This window comes from Microcaecilia unicolor, chromosome 11 (genome assembly GCF_901765095.1).
Source record: "Microcaecilia unicolor chromosome 11, aMicUni1.1, whole genome shotgun sequence".
NCBI lineage: Eukaryota > Metazoa > Chordata > Amphibia > Gymnophiona > Siphonopidae > Microcaecilia > Microcaecilia unicolor.
Window position 1 is genome coordinate 61,627,562 of NC_044041.1, and position 21,611 is coordinate 61,649,172.

The window sequence follows — 21,611 nt, forward strand, 5'->3', positions numbered from 1 at the left end:
ATGGAGCTAGACGTATAGGTTCAGGAAGTCGATTCCAGGCATAAGGTGCCGCAAGAGAAAAGGAACGAAGTCTGGAGTTAGCAGTAGGGGAGAAGGGGGACGACAAGAGAGATTTGTCCAGTGAGCGGAGTTCACGGGAAGGAATATAGGGAGAGATGAGAGCGGAGAGGTAATGGGGGGCTGCAGAGTGGATGCACTTAAAGGTCAGTAAGAGAAGTTTAAACTGCATGCGGAAGCGGACAGGGAGCCAGTGAAGTGACTTGAGGAGTGGGCTAGTGTGGGTATAACGATTCTGACGGAAAATAAGTCGTGCTGCAGAATTCTGGACAGATTGGAGAGGGGAGAGGAGAGAGATGGCTGAGCGGAAGACCAGTGAGAAGTAAATTGCAATAGTCCAAACGAGAGGTGACAAGGGTGTGATCAGAAAGGAAGGGGCGGATTTTGCTAATGTAGGTAAAGAAACAAAATCACAAAAGAGAGGGTAATACAGCATACAAGCATACAATATAGACAAGAAAAAGCAACACTGGGCCTTCAAGAAAGAGACAATGGCAGTCCTTTATTGTGAAAAAGACCCGACACGGGCCGTGTTTCGGCGCACAAGCGCCTGCCTCAGGGGTCAAAGTGTGTCTTCACAATATATGAGCAGGAATGTTCAGACAGTCTGAGTAAATTGCCAAAGTGTGTCTTCACAATATATGAGCAGGAATGTTCAGACAGTCTGAGTAAATTGCCAGCCACCATTGAGTGTTTGTTCAATCCAAACAGACGCTGTCTGTGTGAAAACTGCCAAGAGATAGCAGGTAAAGAAATGACAGGTTTTGGCGATCTGTTGAATATGTGCAGAGAAGGAGAGAGAGGAATCAAAGATGACTCCAAGGTTACGAGCCGAGGAGACAGGGAGGATGTGAGAGCCATTAACAGAGATAGAGAAAGGGGGAAGAGGGGAGGTGGGCTTAGGGGGAAAAATGAGAAGTTCAGTTTTGGTCATGTTAAGCTTCAGATGGAGTTGAGACATCCAAGCAGTAATGTCGGACCAGCAGGCTGAAATTTTGTCCTGGATTGAGGTTGATATTTCAGGGGTGGGGATGTAGATCTGAGAGTCATCTGCGTAAAGATGATATTGAAAGCCATGGGATGAAATCAGGGTACCAAGGGAAGAGGTAAAGATGGAAAAAAGGAGGGGTCCAAGGACAGAACCCTGAGGCACACCAACTGAAAGCGGGATGGAAGTTGAAGAGGATCCACCAGAGTGAACACTGAAAGAACGAAGAGAGAGGTAAGAGGAGAACCAGGAAAGAACAGGGCCCTGGAATCCAAGTGAGGACAGTGTATCCAGGAGTATAGTGTGGTCTACAGTGTCAAAGGCAGCAGATAGGTCAAGAAGGATAAGGATAGAATAGAGACCTCTGGATTTAGCCAGTAGCAGGTCATTAGAGACGTTGGTAAGTGCAGTTTCAGTAGAGTGAAGAGGGCGAAAACCAGATTGGAGAGGGTCGAGAATAGGTCGAGAAGAAAGAAAGTGAAGACAGCAGCGGTGAATGACACGTTCAAGTAATTTGGAGAGGAAAGGGAGAAGGGAGATGGGGCGATAATTGGAGGGACAGGTAGGGTCAAGTGAGGGTTTTTTAAGGAGTGGAGTAACAACAGCATGTTTGAAGGCCGTAGGAACTGTTGCAGTGGAGAGTGAAAGATTAAGGATGTGACAGATGACTGGGATGATAGTGGGAGAGATAGTGTTAAGTAGATAAGTGGGGATGGGGTCAGAGGAACAGGCATTTGGAGGAGGAAAGAAGATGGGCACTTTCTTCAGTAGAAACTTCTGAGAAGGAGGAAAAAGAAGGAGAAGAAGGAGAGTAGGGAGTGAGGATTAAGGGAGAGAAAGATGGGGAAGGTTTGGATGAAAATTCAAGGTTAATCTTACGGATTTTATTGTGGAAGTGCTCAGCTAGGGTCTGAGGAGAAAGAGATGGGGGAATTGGGGGCGGAGGCACCTTGAGAAGAGAGTTCAGTGTGGTGAAGAGAAGTCGAGGGTTGGGGCCAAGGGAATTTGTCAACTGGGTGAAGTAATCCTGTTTGGCAAGAGAAAGGGCAGACTGGAAGGAGCTAAGCCTGAATTTGAAATGAATGAAGTCGGCAAGGCACTGAATACACCAGGTGTGGGTGTTGGTACCTGAGATTGTCCGGTTGCACCGAGTACAAAGCTTGAAGCCGCTGGGTGTCTTCGATGACATGGAAGGAAAAATGGCTTCGGCGAAATCAAAAGACGCGATCGTGCCTACTTAAAGAAAAAAGGGCACAAACAAGAAAGGCTCCTGACTGTCAAAAAACAAAGGAAACCTAAAAGAGGGCTAAACTAAGAAACTAAAAGGATTCTAATTACAATTTTTTTTTAAATAAAATGACGAAAACTAAAATATAAAAAGGAGAAAACAAGTCATCAGACTGTTTCCTGGGCCTTACGAGGAGCAGAGAAGAAACCCTGTTACTACTACTACTACTACTTAGCATTTCTATAGCGCTGCCAGGGTTACACAGCGCTGTACAAGTTTAAACATGGGGAAGGACAGTCCCTGCTCAAGAGACCCTCAAACGCGGACAAGAAAAAACTGAAGTAGCACGTTCACGCTACGGGCGGGAAGTTGTCTGTGCACACGAGCTAGAAGACTCTAGCAAAACTTTGTTTATTTTGCTGGCAAAATGCCGATTCCTGGGCCAACGTGGACGTCAACCCACATGTGAGAACAAGCAGCCTGCTTGTCCTCAGAGAAACTAATTATACATAAATGAGTTAACAAATTAAGACATACTGATGGCTCCTAGTTTTGGTGCTCTCCCATAGCACAGGAAAGCCCTTGAGAAAGTCCATTAAGCATGTACATACATAACTCCAAATCCCCTCCCCCTCTATACTCAGTCAACGTGAAGGGGAAAGGGGTGGGAAAATACGTCTGCATTCTCCTTCTCTCTAGACAGGGGTAGGCAACTCCGGTCCTCGAGAGCCGCAGGCAGGTCAGGTTTTCAGGATATCCACAATGAATATGCAGGAGATAGATTTGCATACCATGGAGGCAGTGCTTGTAAATCTATGACCTGCCTGCGGCTCTCGAGGACCGGAGTTGCCTACCCCTGCTCTAGGAGAAGCCCCATGAAAAGATAAGCAACTCTACTTTTTCCATTGACCATCAGAGGGAATGCAGGCAAGCTGACAGGTGAATGCAGAGCTTAGGGTTGCTTACCGATGTTGTTTGTTAAAGGTGACTCAGCAGAGAATAGTGGGAGCCTTCAGGTGACATCATAGTGCTGCATTTCAGGGATCCCCTATTTTACTTATCCTTCCCTCGCTCCCTTTACTTCTCCACTTCCATTCTTACCTTCACCCTTCCTGTGATCTATTCCCATCCTTCTCTCAAGCAGCCATTTAAATTTTTATGTCTCCATTATTATAAACCACTGTGCTGTGCCATAGTATGAATGGTGATATATCCAACACTTGTAAATAAATAAATGCAGGTGACAGTTGCTCTGCTCCAGCAGAATGGGCTGGTTTAACGTTTTTGAGCAGGTGTTTCTATCAGGGTGCACTGGATTGTATGCTGTTGGGCCTTTGTGGTCCTCCAGTTTCCTAAAATTTGAGCAGCCTTGGGAACAGCAGCAGCATCGGAGGAAGTAGGAGAGCCTGTATCAGTGTTTGTGTCAGCCTGCTTCCAGTGCGTGAGGGCTGTGATTTCAGAAATGGTTGGTGTTGGAGAGAGAGAGGGGCTGACTGAGGAAGAGTGGCTATTGAAGAGCAACTGCAGCTCATGGAGCTGCATTGATTTTTGTTTTAGGGATGCTGCAAGACAGAATGTGTTTAGCACCCAGTCTGCTGGGTGGTTTAGAACCTGTCACAGTGGAGTTTGCTCCCATGGATGTTATCAATAGAAATCAAACAAAATAAAACATGGAAAAGAAAATAAGATGATACCTTTTTTATTGGACATAACTTAATACATTTCTTGATTAGCTTTCGAAGGTTGCCCTTCTTCGTCAGATTGGAAAAGGGCAACCTTCGAAAGCTAAGATGCACTAATAGATTTAGAGCACGCTAAATGGGAAAGTGTGGGATGTGAATGTAACAAATAAATAAAATAAATAAATAAATATTATGGCCATCTTATCATTAGCGCACCTTAGTAAAAGGACCCCTGAGTCACTAAGGTAGTTATTTTAGAAGCTCTACTATTTGTTTTGGCATCTGAAAACTGGCATATAGACGTCTGTCCAAATCCCAATTTTATAAAGGCAGGATATGGACATCTAACACCGCAGTATGTCCAAATGGCAAGGGGGTGTGGTCTAGATGTGTTTTGGCCAGGACTAGGGAGGGCCCAAAATATGGAAGTTCAATTCCAATTACAGAAGAGGAAGGGACAGCCAAGTCTAAAAAAATGAACATCTGTATTTAGACCTGGTACTAGTCACATCCAGGTTACAGAAAGGTGCTCTGATTGAGCAGTTCTCCACTGAATGGAGATAAAGGAAGTCACAGTAGGTATGTTTCTGTTCCTGGAGTGCTCACAATAAAAGCATAAACAAACAAAAATTACAAAAAACTACAGTGAGACTTGAACCAGCAATCTGTGGATTTCTGCTCTGGTGCTCAGCTGGCTACTTTAACTATTACCGCCAGGCTTTAACAGCAGCCAAAAATCAATATTTCTCTCAATGCATCGAACAGGCTGACAATTCAACCAAGCACCTGTTCAGCATAGTAAACAGCCTATTGAAACCTCCACAACAGAAGCAGCCTGCCCAGTCACAATTGAACTGTAATGATTTTGCTGCATACTTTGTCAACAAAATTAAATGTCTCTGCCAGGACTTACAGGCAGTCCCAGCCAGTCTCCAATCAGCTAACCTAGAATGCACAAACTTGCCCCCTTCTGACACAGACATATAGGACTCTTTTTTTTTTTTTTATGTTTCATGCTTTTTATTCAGACAGATCAATAACTTTAAACACATTAGATACAATACAACTTGATATGCAGCCTGTCTGAGTTTTTATAACATTTTTGAACAGAACTATCCCCCCCCCTCCCCCCCCTCCAACCCTCTATCCCTATCCCCCCCCTCCCTCCCCCCACCTTTCTTCAAGAGTTCAAAATTTTACTTCTTGCTACTGGCGTGAGAGTGTCCCAAAATGGAGACCAAACATGACAAAACTGATCACCTCTCTTGGAGGCTAAGTCTTTTATGCCTTTCTTTTCGATGGCACAGGCCTGAATCATTGCGGATCTCCAGTGTGCGACACTTGGATGATCATTTACCAACCATAACTGTAATATGACACGTTTGCCATTAATATTGTCCTCTTCAAAATGCCGTGAGACCTGCCGGCACTGGCCGCTGTATATCAAAAAGGTCAAACAGTTGCTTAGGCGTTGGTGTCCAAGTGCGATTCCATATTTTGGAGACATGGTCACTCAATTCCATCCAAAAGTTTTTAACTGGTGCGCATGACCAATACATGTGCCCCAGATGAGCCATATCCTCCTTACATTTTGGGCAATTGTCCACTTCTCGAAGCGTGGCTTTATATGCTCTGTGTGGCGAGACGTGCAGCCGAAGCAGAAATTTATATTGTAGCTCCCACCAGGTAGCATTGTCCGTCACCGAGGTCATATTTTTTAGACATTTTTCAATCTGTTCAGGGTATAACTTACTCTGTAATTCCTCAGTCCAGGCCTGTGCCACCCGGGAACAGTCAATTTGTTGTAATGAGTCCCTCAGACCTCGATGGAAATAGCTCAGGGGGACTCGTGATTGAGCCTCAAAACCCAATGCTTCACTCAGTTTTTCCCAAGCGATATTTTTTAATGATTCTGCCGGCAAAGAGTTTACATAATGTCGTAATTGTGTATATGCTAACCAGTCATTCACACCCAATCCATACTCTTCCTTCAGGTTCTCAAATGATTTTAGTGTCCCTTGTTCAGAGACCACATGGAATAAGTACCTAATTCCCCTTTTTGCCCACCTCTGGAAAGGAACCAAATCACCACCCGCGGGAAAGGCTAAATTACCCTTTAAGGGCAGCAAAGGCGAGATTTTGGTATCCACCCGCAATATCTTGCCCATCCATCTCCACGCAGTTCTCAGGGGCAAAAGGATCGGTCGATAGGGGCCCAACCCCGGTAAATCTCTGGAGGGCGCATGGAGCCAATAGGAAAATTGCATTTTTCCCAGGATTGTCACCTCTGTCTCTGTGCAGGAGAAAAAATTTGTGGAGCGGAACCAGTCTGACAGGTGTCTCATACTACTGGCCAGGGAGAACAACTTTATGTCTAGTAGTCCCAACCCCCCCTTTATGCGGGGTAACAACACTTTCTCAAAGGGCATACGGGCCCTCTTTCCCTGCCATATAAAATTTGTCAATTTTTTCCGCAGCCACTGCACATCCCGTGGCCTCATATGAAATGGCAGCATTTGAAATATATAAGTCCACTTTGGGAAGAGAACCATATTATAAAGCGCTATACGTCCCAGTAATGAGATGGGAAGAGCCTGCCACCTCTGCAAGAATTCCAACGCACGCTCTTTAGGGGTCCCATGTTGACCTCATAAAGTTCTGCTAAATCTGCAGGAATGTGTACCCCCAAGTATTTGATACTAGACTGTGCCCATTGGAAAGGAAAATTCCCCTCCCACTGTAATCTAATGTCCACCTGTATAGGGAGAGCTACGGATTTATGATAGTTTAAGGTGAACCCTGTCAAAAACTGAAACTCGTCCAAATTCTCCATTAAGTGTCGCACCGAGGATGCGGGATTAGTCAATGTCAAAAGGATGTTGTCGGCAAAAGCCAACACCTTGACCTCCAGCGATGGCATGGCTATCCCCCTCACCTCCGGGTCTCTTATGATCGTTCTAAGCAACGGTTCTAAGTATAGTAAAAACAATAAGGGCGATAGGGGACAGCCCTGCCTAGTACCCCTCTGTAACTGAAATGGGGCTGATTGAAGCCGATTTGTAATTACTCTAGCAGAGGGATTGCTATATAATGTTAGAACCGCCTCCATAAACCATCCCCCTATTCCGACATGTTCCAGAACCTGAAACAGGTAGGCCCACTGCACCTTGTCGAATGCTTTTTCGGCGTCTAGGCCCACCAACATCAACCTCTCTCCCATGGCCTGGCTACGTGCAATAGACAACAACACTTTCCGTACATTCACCGTTGCTTGACGCCCCTTAACAAAACCCACCTGATACTTCCCAATTAAGGATGGTAAATGCTGGGCAAGCCTATCTGCCAAAACTCGGGCCAAGATTTTTATATCCACATTTAATAATGATATGGGTCTATACGCTTCTAATTGGTCTGGGGACTTACCCGGCTTAGGAATCAGTGTAAGAAGTGCTTCATTTTCACCGGGTGAAAACCATCCTCGTTCCACCACCGCCTCAAAGTATGATATTAAAGGTTTAATCAACTCCAGGCCCCAAAATTTTGTAATATTCACTCGAAAAACCATCTGGGCCCGGAGCCGATTTCAGAGGGAGAGATTTTACCACCCGTTGAATTTCCTGCGCCCTATGGGTTGTGCTATGGAATCACAAACCTGCGGCTCTAACCGCGGCATGCCTGCATCTTCAAGATAATCTTGTATAAGAGGGCCCTGGTGTTTCCCTGTTTCAGAGTATATTTCTGTAAAATATTTCTGGAACGCTTTTACAATCTCCGCTGGCCGTGTCAGCCGGGACCCTATTTTGCAATTGGATACACGAAATAAAGGAGTTTGTTTCTTAGTTCTTGCTATATGTGCTAATAACCTACCCGACCTATTGCCGTATCTTTGAAATTAAGCCTCCTCGCATAGTATAAGCTTTCTATTTCATGAATCATTGTATTTAATGCTACCAAAGCTGCTACCATGGTTTCTTGATTTTCTTTAGTTGGGTTAACTATATGTCGCTTCTTTGCAAGCTTATATGCTGATTCTAAACGTAAAATGCCCGCCGCTAAGCGTTTTTTCCGGGCGCTCATAAAGGCAATGACCTCTCCCCTAAGGACCGCCTTTGAAGCCTCCCAAAATATTGTTGGCGCCACCTCAGATTGTGCGTTTGTCTCTACATAGAACTTCCAACGGTTTCTCATATGATCTACAAATGTTGGGTCCTGGTAGAGATATGAGGGGAACCGCCAAAATCCACCACCCGATCCTCTAACCTCTAAATCCAGCTCTAACCCAATTATTGCATGGTCTGAAATCTCAGTGGGACCTATAAAAGCTTTCCTTACTCTAAAAAACCAAGACTGCGTTAGCAGAATATAGTCAAGCCGAGACCAGGTAGCATGTGCTTTAGACTGGTGGGTGTAATCTCGTGCATCCGGGTGCAACAAGCGCCAAGGGTCAACCACGTGCAGCGCTCTGCACAAGGCTGGTAAACCCTTCCCGCGGCCCAGTGCTGCCACAGCCCTCGGGGAGGATCTATCCATTTCTGGGTCTATGACCTGGTTAAAATCCCCGGCCCAGACCCAAGGGGCATCAGCATATTGTAACCCAAGTGCTGTTATCGATTGAAAAAACTGTGGGCTATAATTATTTGGACCATAAACAGTACAAAGATAGAACTTTGTTCCCTGATAGTTGATGAGCACCAGCACTACTCTCCCCTCCTTATCTTTAAATATCAGTTTGGAGTGACAGGGGATACCTTTCTTAACCAAGATCACCACTCCACTTCTTCTATTTCCCGAAGAGGAGTAGTGACACTCCCCCACCCACTGTTGACAAAGTTTTGTGTGTTCTTCATCAGACAGTTTTGTCTCCTGGAGACAGGCAATATCCGCCCCATGCGCCCTCAATTGTGATAAGATTTTGTATCTTTTCACCGGGGAGGTGATCCCTGATACATTCCAGGAAAGGATGTTCAACCCAGTTTTACCCTGCATCTCTAATAGCTAAGAATTGGTCTATCCCAAGTTCTCCCATCAAACACGGCCCCGGGAGCCCAGCCTCCCCCAAGGCTGTCTGCCTCCAATTTCCAGCTCTGTTATTATCTTTTCCCCGGCCTCCTGTCCTCCCAACAAAGTAAATGCCAACTTTCCCACTCTCACTTCCAGCACAATCATTCCATCTTTCCTTTCCCTAGATCTCCCTCCCCCTCCCCCCCCCCAACCCCCCTTCTCCAAATCCCTTCTTGTACACCATCTAGGTGTTACTCGGTCACTTATCTGCTAGGGACCCCACTCCCCACATTCAGATATCTGTCACTGTTATTCAACATCACATACCCTGTATGAATGTCCTGTAATATTGTCCAGATACTACTCCTCTGTCTAGGAAATCCACTCCAAGCCGGCAGTCCGGCAGTCTTCATGTTGTGGGAGTCTGATCATCACTATTCTTATTTATAAAGGCTGCAGCCAGCTTCTCCGACTCAAAACTGTGCCATTTCCCATTCCTTTGGATTTTGAGGACAGCTGGGTAAGACAGTGAAAAAACGGATCTTCTTTTCCACTAGGGCTGTGCATATTGGGTGAAATCTTCTTCTCTTTTCCTGTAGCCCAGCCGAATAATCTGGAAAAATCAAAATCTCATGTCCTCAAAGGTCAGATTGCCCCGCTTGGACTTAAATCCCTGCATGATTTCCTCTTTATGGATATAATTATGGACTTTGAGAATAACCACGCGTGACTTCTTTCCTTCTTGATAGCGTCCCAATCTATGGGCTCTTTCGATACTGAGGCTTCCCCTACTGTCTGATAATGCAAATTCCTGCTGTAACCATTTTTCCAGGGCAGGCCCCAAATTTTTCTCCAGCACAGTTTCGGGAATGCCCACCAGTCTCAAATTGGAACGCCTGCACGGTTCTCTAGGTCGTCAATTTTTGCTGCCTGCATGTTAACCTGTTTTTCCAACTCCGTGAGCTTCGGTTCTGTGGTCTGCCACGTGTCTTCCATGTCCGACACACGCTGTTCCAGCGTTTGAGTGCGCGTTGCTAACCCCTCAATAGTGGCGTCCAGCTTTCCCAGATGTACTTCTAAGCTGTCGAACCGCGTTTCCAGAGCCGCCTCGATCACCTTCGCAATCTGGGCCAGCTGGCGGTCTGTAAATTCATCACGCGCCAAATGTGCCCCGTCCGCCATTTTAGGCTCCGCCGGGGGAGGTGAGGACTTTCCTTTCTCTATTTTCGTGCTGCGTTTCGCTGTTCCAGCTGGCATCGCGACCAAATATTGGTCCATGCACCTTCCCGCAGCTATAATTGAAGTTTTAAAGTTTTAGTTCTTAAATTTTCCGGCGATTTTCGGCCATATGGTGAGTGGGGTCCCTGGAGCTCAGCCTCTACGCAGCTTACGCTCTCAGCGCATCACGTGACCTCCGACATATAGGACTCTTAACCCAATAATAGAGGAGGGCCTTGACAAAATCCTATGAAACCTTTGACCATCTACCTGCTCCCTCGATCCTCGACCCCTGCCCATCAAAGGTAGTGCAATAGGGAAGCAGGGGCCTCATAAAAGGTGCCACAAAAATCGTGAACACCTCTCTTTCTAATGGGAAATTACCAACAGCATTAAAAAGGGCAGTGGTGTTGTGAGATCGCTGCCGAGAGTTTGTTGCCTTGTTTTGGTGTGCAGCTACGTGAATTGTTAGAAGGAGATGCTGTAGGCCAAACATCGATTTTGTGGTTTCATAGAGAATTATGCAAGAAGGCGCAAGCATGGGATTTGCAGGTGGTTGCGGATAGGTGGAGCAAGGAGGTGGGAAGACCAGTATCTGCTAAGTTGTTATTGGCAGCCCTCCAAAGTGGTACTAGCTTGGTGCATAGCACTGAACTGCAGGAATGTCATTTTAGGTCGGTGCATAGGCATACATCTCCCAAAGGCAGGCTTTTATGTTGGGGTATCTGATACACAGTGTTGTCTTAAATGCAAAAGGGCTGAGGCTACGCTTTTTCATGGTTTGTGGCAATGTAGGCAGATCTCTACATATTGGTCAGCAATATCTCAATTTCTCCAAGATGTGTTGGGAAGAACATTATGTTAACCTATGAGAGAGCGTTATTTAGTGCTCCTTGTTTATGGCGGATGGGCACGAGAGGAGAAAAGTTGTTCCTGGGAAAGGCTTGTGTCTTGGGGAAGAAATGCATATTTATCTATTGGACTCAGGATCACCCTCCCTTCTTCTGGCATTGGAGGAATAAATGCATGAGTTAATGATGTGGGAAGCTAGGGGTGCGGGCTTGTCACTGGGAAGGCAGCGGAGGTTTCTAGCAGTATGGGAGGTGTATTTGCATAAAATCTCGCCAAGGGCGCGTAGTCAATTTTGAATAGACTTCCTTGGAATGGGTAAATGTTGCTGTCAGGTATTTGAGTGTTGCACTGGGGTAAAGAGGGGTTGGGGTTCGGTGGAGGGAGGAGGTTAGGGTATGGGCAGTTTAAGGGTACTTTGCTTTATACAATGTTTCATAGGTGGGTAAACGACACAGCAGGGGAATTGTGCATGGGCAAGGAGAGGGGGGTTAAGTTGGGGGAAGGGGAGGAAGGGTTATAAAGCTTTGAGGATGTTCAACATTCAATTCTTTATCTTGTTCTTCTGAGATAGATGTTTTTAGAAGTGCACATGGAGTTTGTTGTATTTGGTTTATATGAAATTCTCAATAAAAAAGTGACACATAAAAGGGCAGTGGTGCGTCCTTGCTAAAGAAGAACAACCTTGACCAGACAAACTTGAAAATTACCGCCATTATCCAACATCCCATTTTAGGGAAACTTGTAGAACAAAGAGTCTGTGATCAACTCAATGACTGGCTAGAAGAGAGAAATTGGCTAGATCTATGTCAATCTGGATTCAGACCCGGTTATGGAATAGAAACAGTCCTTGTATCCCTACTAGGTGATCTTCACAGAAACTGAGACAGAGGATTTGCCTTGGTGTTAGTACTGCTGGATTTCTCAGCAGCTTTTGACACTGTGGATCAAGATATTATGCTAGCACAACTGGCAGAAACAGGTATCAGTGGAACAGTACTTGCCTGGTTCAGATCCTACCTATTAGACAGGCAACAGTCCAAAGTGTTCGGCAGCAACTCATCACCACCACGGACACTGACCTGCGGGGTACCACAAGGATCAATACTGTCACCTATTCTATTCAATATCTACCTCAAGCTACTAGCCAAGCTGATTTGGTCAATAGACACTCGGTTCTACATCTATGCGGATGACGTGCAGCTAGTCATACCCACTGAACTTGACTTACCCACAGTCCTAAATAAACTGACTACCTGTCTAATATCAATTCAAGAATGGACTAAAAACAACAATCTTTGCCTGAACCCAGGTACAACTGAGCTTCTATGGGTTCCTAACACAAGTAGGGACATACCTGTCATCAAAATCTCTTTTGGGAAATATGAGCTCCCCCTCAAATCAGGGGGGGGGGGAACACTTACTCTGATCCCCCAAATCCAAGCAATCTTCAGGAGCAGCTTCTATCACTTGCAACAACCACGCTGTCTATCTCCTTACATTGAGAAGGCAAGCCTTGTCTCAGTTGTGCATGCCATGATAACATCAAGACTGGATTATTGTAATGCACTCTACACTGGCCTGACTACAAAGAATTTGCACCAGCTCCAATTGAGTCAGAATGCTGCAGCAAGACTAATAGAAGGTTGTAAGTGACGTGACCATGTCACATCATTTTTGCATAAACCTCACTGGCTACCAGTACAATACAGAGCCAAATTTAAAACTCTCTATTTGACCTTTAAGGTCCTTAAAGGAAATGGCTCAGAGTACTTGAAGAACAAGATTTCCCTCTACACAACTTCAAGGTCACTAAGGCCCTCTCAAGGAGTTTCCCTAACCACACCCTCTCCAAAGGACATCACATGATGCGATACTTGCAAGTAAGCCTTCTCCAGAATAGCCCCCATGCTCTGGACTGCACTCATTGAAAGCCAAGATAATGTTCAAGAATCTTTCTGCCCTCATTTGCAACTCTCTTTAACTAGTCCCTTATTTTCGTACTCCTGTTACTCTATATTATCTATCTATATGTTCCATCTTTGCTTATATCCTATGCTGTTTATTAAAATGTTTTATTGTGTAGGCACTGTAATGTAGCATACTATGCATAATTTGTATTGTTTTTTGAATATTTTTACTGCTGTAATTGTCTATTGCTTATGTTTGACTTATCCTTGCTATACAGTGCCTTGAATGAATTCCTTAAAAAATATAAGCTATTCCTTGACATGGATGTCTGTGTGGCCATTTTATAACATGGATGTTCCTCTGATGCCACAAAGGCATGTCCCTCATTTTCTCCGATTCATAATTTGGCCGTTTCAGCTTGTAAAATGGATGTTCATGCTGGACATTTCCAGCACATGTATGTCCATCTCACATGTATTTTAGAACAGGCTGTATCCTGGTCTAAAATACACACGAGATGGACACCCATTTGTGACATACTGACTGGGACATTTGCATTCAGAGTTGGACATCCTTTCTAAAATGCCCTTCTATAGGGATTTGCATGCCAAACCTGCTAGGTTGAAAGGGGGGAGGTGATCTGTTCCTCAAAAACCATACCGATTCAAATTTAAGAGGGTTAAGGACTGGTTTATGTGACTTGATCCAATCATCAATTCTGGCTAAAGAAAGAGTGCAATTGGACTGAAATTTAAGATCCCAAACATTATAGGCTATGGCCCAAGCTCTGGATCAAAGTGGTAAGTAGAGCCAAAACACACTGAACAGCACTAGGGCTAATATCAAACTTGAGGGACAATGCTTCAAAGGGGGAATATGCAGAAGAATGACACTCTAATACCATCCTGACAACACATATGAAGAAGCAAAACAGAAACCACTGAAGGGCAATGTTAGTAATGTTTGCTTACTCCAGTTTGCTCAACAAAAGCTTGCAATCATAGTATTGAAGGTTGAGCTAAAATCCACCTAGATGAGGACATCCTTCCTTTCCAGGTAAGAGCAGATTTTGTTTAAGATGGCTAGAAGAACATTCCATGTACTTACACTCATCATCATCTAGCTCATACTCATCTTTACACAATCAGATTTAGCAGTGTCATATGACATGCACTCATATTAATCTGCATCATGCTTTGCACGCTAACATTCACCAGCATCACATTCCACACATTTATGCCATGGCACAGCTACAGGGTAGCATGTGATCTCCCACCAAAAAGATGATTCTTCCTCTAACCTTGTGCCACCCAGGCTTGGCCAGCATCTGTAACCCAAGCCAGCTGCTGCTTCTGTTGCCATCATAGGAATGGATTTGCATTTAGCTCATGCCTTTTCAGTAGTAGTTCATGGCAAGTTACATTCAGGTTCTATGGATATTTCTCTAAGTCTGCATCTGAATATATATATTACTTTTATGCATGTATCTCCCCAAGCAATTTTATAAGTACCTTTTGAATGTGTAAAATGCTGCTACATGCTCAATTCATTTATAAAATTACCCCTTGTATGTGCATGCATATGTGTGACAAACATATCCTTTCTTCAACTCACCACTTTATCTTTCTTTGTCCCAACCAGGAAAATTAAAGTGGAACTTGGTTCATTCTCCCTCTGTGCATCTTCCAGCCAACATCTGGGGACATAGAGGAAAGAATGAGGTAGACATTTTGAGAAGAGGATTGGGCAAAGGAAAAAAAAAAAGCAACACAGAGAAAGGAACAGAAAAAATCAGGTGCAATGTGAGAAATAAGAGGAAGAAGAGGAAACAGAGAAATTAACCAAAGATGAATCTACTGAGAGACGCTCTTTATAGGAAGAAAATCTTCTGAGATCTTTTTGCTATCAACCATCTCTGCTTATAACCCAGGCAGAGGGTACAAGGCAAAACTTCCTATCTTGATAATCCAGTCATTTGACACCTTTATAGATATAATACCTAATAATCTCAGCCTGATATCCTAACCCCAGAGCAGCATTCCTAGTACCATAACCAGACTTTCTGTTACAGGCTGCCTGAATATTCCAGCGGCTCGATCCCTGGTATGCTTCCGGGGGGAATTCTGCACAAATATTTTGAAACTTCTGCACACAGTATTTAAAAAAGCGCTCAACCCACAGCCACAGTGCCAAAAAAAGAGCCCAAAAAAACAAAACCCATGGCTTTCAAAAAAAATCCCACGGCCGGTTACGGGAACCCGCCCAATTCTGCAGTTTTACTGCGGAACTGGCAACTTTGTGCTCTCTCTACCCCCCCTTACCAATCACTATTGCTCCTGTTCCATACAGCCACCAATAAACAGCAAGGAGGAGGAGGAGGAGGAGAGTTGTTGTTCTGGAGCTGCATCTTCCTCCTCTGCTGCCGAGTGTCTAATGTTTAATTTGAACCACATGGATATACCAAGGAGGTTTGATTGAGGAGACGGCATGATGTTAAAAAGTTGAAGCCACTTAGGTTCGTCTATGTTTCCCCTTCCCCGCGTAGATGTCATTCTGCGTATACTCAAAACAAAGCAAACAAACCTATGAGCTGCTGCATCCATGTTGTCATTCTTTATTGTTGGTAGCATTTTTATTTAATCTCACTTATACTTTCAAACATGCCAGCTTGTGCAGCATATGGATATACACAGAGGAAGTATAATAACGGAATACCTTTTCATAGGTAAAGTAGTAATTTGTTATAAATTGTAAACAGTGTGTTATTTGGAGGGGCTGGTTATTGGGACACCTTAACATGTGTTATATTCGTGCAGAGATTTTTTTCTCCTGGTAAAGGGCCACTAAAACATACATCATGTTATGAGAATCAAGTGCTAAACATTGAGTTTCTATCTACTTGTTTATTGCAGTTATATCCCACATTAAACATGAATTTGGTTGAAACCTGGGAGAATTTTTTGTTTCCTGTGCCTAGATCAGAAGAAAAAGATGGTTTGTGGGAACTTGCTCCTTTTGTTTTGTGGAATGCAGTGATATATTGTAAACGTGTACTTAATATTGTTTATTACTACTATTTAAAAGAAAGATATTAAATAATGAGGGCAGAGCTACCTTCAAGCAGAAGTCCAGACAGTCTAAATGTGCCAACATTTTCCAGTTCTGTGTATATATTTATTTCTTCTTCAAGTCATTTTTCAACAGCATTTTCTCAGTTATTACCCAAATGTGAACACAATTATAATGTTAATTAATAAGTTTTGGATGTTACTAAATTCTATTATTCTGTTTCGCCGTATTTCCAGTTTTGGCACAGTATAAGTCATCACAAGCACAAATATAGAAAACCAATGGACAGCATTAGGGGCTTACAGCCCATTTAGTTATGTTTAAACAAATGAGAGATTTGCATGAAAGATAATATATTATTTTTATTATTTTGTCTTATGAAACCACTTGTCCCTGAAACATATTCAAAACAGAATAATCTATTTGTACAAAAGAGATGAGGTGAAGATGTGATTCCATGTGTCCCAATGAAAGGAGAGTTTAATTTTACTTCCAATCTTTATAACACCAGGCTTTCCAAGGCAGATTACAACAGGAAAGATGAACCCATCAGTAAACAGGATATCCTCACTGAAATTGGCCATGTATTACTGTATGGTATAGAACAGTGTAGAAAAAAGAGCAAAAATACAGCCTTTAGTAGTGCTATTTCTACCAGCTACAAGTAGAGGAGTGTGGTAGCCGTTTTAGTGATACAGTTATCATGAAATAAAAACTGAATATCTACAAATGGGACACTTTCAAATAAATTAAAGCTGTCAAATAAGTAAAAAAAATCTTTTGTAGTCTGGTTTTTAAGGCACTGCCTATCCAACTGGAAGAGCTTTTGACTTTTTACAGATGGACCTCGCACAGGCAGTCCATTATTTCTAATAATCTTTTACTATTGCTTTCAATAGTGTTTGCTATTGTTTTTGTGTGTACTTGTGACTCCGCCTACTGGCTTCAACCCATATAATGGGCTAGATAGCCTCCTACCGTCTCTTGTTCTCAATCTAACCTCCTTGGGCTGTTCAGTGTCCTGCGTGGTTCAAATAAGCAGGCAGGCCCAGAGCAGCAGAGGAGGAAATGCAACATTGCAGCCCAACAAGAGTCTCTCTCTTCCTCCTATATGGGAGGAGGGTACAACAGTTTTTTTTTCTGGCTGGGGGGGGGTGGGGAGAGAGAGAGAGCGAGCAGCTGATACATTTCCAGGCACATGGGAGAGGAGAGGAGGAGAGAGAAGACCGATATCAACCACCACTGCCTGTGCTGTTGACCTTTAGAAGGAAGCTTGTATTGCTGGAGGCACAAAGACTTACCTGGTGTGTTCCAGGGTCTGAATATCTGTCAGGTCAAACACTGTGATAATCACTGGAAAGAAATGGCACCCTTAAAATCAATAAAGGACTTGAAGTACAGGTTACAATCATTCTGTGTTACTGTGGAAGAAGCAGTCAAAAAGATGGGTGGGGTTCACTGCTGAGCACAGGAGGTATTTGGCAGCACTGTAGGGACTGGCACTGCTGAGCAGATGAAGGAATAGTGTGCAGTGTATTGAGGTGGGAACACTGCTATACAAAGAGGGCATATGGATGATCCCAGAGGGCCAGGAAGGTGGTCTATTAGCATTTTAAATAAATATTTCCCTGGCACTCACCTTGAGCTCCACGATAGTATGCAGATGTAATGCACTTAAACTTTTCCTGCCCTGCAGTGTCCCAGCTGAGGGTAAGAAATGGAAACATCAGATCTAGAAACTACATCTGGCTAAAACAAATTGCATTCAGGAAAAGGCTAGAGATGGTAATTTCTTACAGCAAAACTCTCCATCAGCATAGCTATGACCTTCTCACTACAACAGCAAGCATGATTGCAGTGCTTGTGCCACTAGTGATATTTCTGGCAGGTCATGCAACATTGCTGACCTGAAACCACCAACCTAGTACATTTTTTAAACTCACTTCTTTTTTTCCCATTGCTGCTACAGTGAAAGGTGGAACCACAGCTGGCCTCAACGGTACAATTTTTAAACAGGAGCACTGCTGGTGCTGTACAATTCATAGAATTTTCATGCCCTGTTAATTCATTGCAAAGATGCTAATAGAAATTCAGTTCTTCACCATTCTGGCAACATTAGTATAACAACAACTTGATTCCGCTTTCTCTCCTTTTGTTTTTTTGGCACCTCATGTAGTCCGGCTGCAATCATCTGCTCTTTGGCTATTCACTCCAGAAATGTCTGCAAGGAGTGTTAGAACTTAGCTGTTATTGCTGCTGTAATGGTCCAAATCCTATGGCTATGTTCTACATGTTATTGCTTCATATGTGTGTGTTTTTGGAAAGGTTTCTTAAAGCCAATGACTGGATATTGCAGTAGCACACTTTTGGATTTTGGTACACCATCTAGTCTCTAAGGCTTTTTTCCTTCCCTTTTGTGAATATATGGGGTTGATATTCAAGCGATTTAACCAGCCAGAAATAGCTCCTGGTTGGGCTATCTGCTGATATTCAGCAGCACTTTATCGGTTAATGCTGCTGAATATCACCACACCTAAAGAGAAGCTGGCTATTTTGTGGGTAGTTGGGGGCAGAGCCAGCACTTATGCAGTTAAGTGCCATTATTCAGCACTTAACCACTTAAGTGGCCATATCGGACTATATAAAAATCTGTCCTATCTTCATGTGGTGTCACTTAGGTGGTTAAGTGCTGAATATTGCACTTAACTGCATAAGACATAGTTGGCTGCATAAACCTGGATATTCAATACCAGTGTCTAGCATGGCCTAGCACTGAATATCTGGGAATAACGCCAACAGTGGCTAAAAAAATGCTCACCACTGCCGGCTGTGTTAATAATTTTCTATCTGAGATTATGTTTTTTCACACCATTATAATATTGGAGTTTGTTAATAATATATTTGGCTTTAGAAATACTACATTATGAAATATTTTGGGATTCTTGTTAGATGAAAATGAACGCCCAAATTATAACTCTGATTGTTATAAAAGTCTGAGTAGTAAGGTGGAAGCACACTGCTGTATGATGACATTGCCATATGTTCCCTATGCACAAGCATTATGTTATGCCCATCTACCACCACCAAAAATCTTGTTGAACTGAGCTGACAAATAAATAACCCTAGATTTGGTGAAGGGAACAACTTACATCTGAAGGTTATAAGGAATTCCAGCTATTTCAAAACGTTCAATTTCAAAATCCACTCCAATTGTTGCTTTGTAGTCTCGATCAAAAACATCTTTACAAACCTAGAAAGGAGGAGATAGTTTAAAAATTTTGTTCACATTTTTTTGAATCTAGAAACAGAGTAGAGGGTTTCAACTTGGTAGATTACCCCAATTTATTGAATAAGTTGACCAAGTTATGCATACGTAAATTGTTTCGAAACAGTTTGAGGCCTTCTTATCTCCTCAGGTAATGATATTTAAGGGTGATGAGGCTGGCCTGGTGAAGCCATCATTGCAAGGAAAGGTATACAGAGGAAAGGTGGAAAGTGGCAAATATTGGTTCCAATGCAACTTTAGAAACACTGAAGTTGGCATATGTGCATTCTGGCAAGTAAATTACATGGACTGTGGCTGCCATATGTCCCAGTAACTGTAGTAGTGTGCTGGCTGAGTTAGCATCTGTGTGAAATTGTGGTGGCGATATACTGCTAAGCACGCAACCTGTCTTTTGGAAAAGATGCTTTTGCCATAGTAGTGTCCAAATGGATACCAATAAATTGCATTGTCTGCAACAGGGTTAATGTGAACTTTTCTACATGATGAAAAAGCCCGATTTCTGAAGAATATCAATGGTGGCATGTACAGTGCATGACACAGCAGAATGTGCAGGTAGGGAGATGAGCCAGTCATCGATGTGCGGAAAAACATAGTGGCCTTCTCTTGGCAGGGCCACAGACACAACTAGGCACTTTAAGAAATACCAGTCTATAATTACAAATGTTAAGTTTCAGCTGCTCTGTTGACATTTTACATTACTCTAAGTAATTTTTTTCACTATTCTTCTTTTTTTTTTTAATTGGTAGAAGAATTTATTAATGTGAAAAGAGTCACAGTCAATCTTAAATACATTACATTCCACATAACGTAGTTATTACGCTGTGAAAACAACTATGTTGCAAGAAACCTTAGTTATATAAAATCTACATAAGTAACTCTCCCAACATAAAAGTTAGCTAACAAAATTCTCCTAATATTTATAACAAGATTTATCCCCACCCTATAACCCCCCTCTACCCTACAAGCACCCTCCCCCTCCCAAAATGAATCATGAACAATGTGACACAAAAGGAACCCAGATAGCTTCCCACTTGGACAACGACTTATTACGTGTAGACCAAAGTCTCTCCATCTCACAAATATACCACAACTTGTTTAACCACTGGACCAGTGAAGGAACTTTAGGAGATTTCCAGTGTGCCGCTAAAGTAACCCTAGCAGCAGACATGGCATGATGGACCAGTAAGGATTGTGATGTGGTGAGTCCGGGAGGCTTTTTAGGGAATAGAAAAAATTCTGGAGACCACTTAATAGGTCTTCCTATCTAGCTCTGGAGCCTATGCTGAACAGACTTCCAGTATGCCTGAGCTTTAATAAGGACCACACAGATGTCCCATTGTCCCCTTCTGACCACAGTCCCTCCAACACAACTGCGAGATAGATGGGAACATGTGGTGGAGGCGAACAGGGGTCAAGTACCACCTATATAAAACTTTTACAGCTTCTCTTTGAAAGGAGTAGAAATAGAAATCTTTGATAGCGCAAGCTACATACAATGCCAATCATCATCACCCAATGTCACACCCGCTCCCAATGCCAACGCCTACGATGCTCCACCAGGGGTCGAACTCTCCTACGTTGATACGAATACAAACAAGAAATTAGGCCTCTCATACCCTTAGAGTCCTCACATAATCTTCAAAAATGAATCTTCCCGAAGAATTTTACCCTAATGTCAGCCTTGGAAAGAAAATGCTTCACTTGAAGATATGCAAAGACATCCGAAGGCGAGATCCGATACATTGTAACTAATTCATTAAAAGGGATAATCAAATCATCCTCAAAAAACTGACCCCAGGTCCTCAGACCAGAGAACCATTTCACAAATGGTCCAGACTCAAGGCCAGGAGGTTATTAATTATCGGGCTAAGCTTAGAAAACACTTGATCAGGAGTATCAAAGAGACCATCCCAATAATGAAGAGTGGACTGAATGGAAGGACACAGATCCTGACCCAATAAACGAAGTTTCCGAGGGAGCCAAATTAATGACCGCAGAGGGCAGGAGCCTACCATATTCTGTTCCAAATAAATCCAACGTTTTTGAATACTCGCATGAAACCACTCTATTGCAACCAAAGCCTGAGCAGCCTTATAATACCAATGCAAATTAGGGACTCCCAAAACCCCTGTTTTCTGATCCCTGTATAGCAAATTCCTCGAGAGACGCAGCTTTTCGTTCGCCCAATAAAGTGGAGAAAGCGATCCTGAATACCCACACAAACTTACGCGATAAATGAAGAGGAAGAACCTGAAAAAGATACATCAAGCGACGCACGACATTAATTTCAGTGAGGCAATGCGACCAAACCACGACAAGTCA

At 43.3% G+C, this 21,611-nt stretch overlaps 1 protein-coding gene across 1 annotated transcript in view; it reads right to left on the reverse strand.

The window, feature by feature from the left end:
• RAB36 (RAB36, member RAS oncogene family) overlaps positions 1-21,611 on the reverse strand; it is a 117,796-nt gene that overhangs the window by 28,798 nt on the left and 67,387 nt on the right. Inside the window, exons 5-8 of the mRNA XM_030218009.1 lie at positions 19,153-19,252; positions 17,643-17,707; positions 17,305-17,356; positions 14,549-14,630 (exon numbers count right to left, since the gene is read on the reverse strand). Coding sequence (XP_030073869.1) covers positions 14,549-14,630; positions 17,305-17,356; positions 17,643-17,707; positions 19,153-19,252 — 299 coding nt within the window. The remainder of the gene's footprint in view (positions 1-14,548; positions 14,631-17,304; positions 17,357-17,642; positions 17,708-19,152; positions 19,253-21,611) is intronic.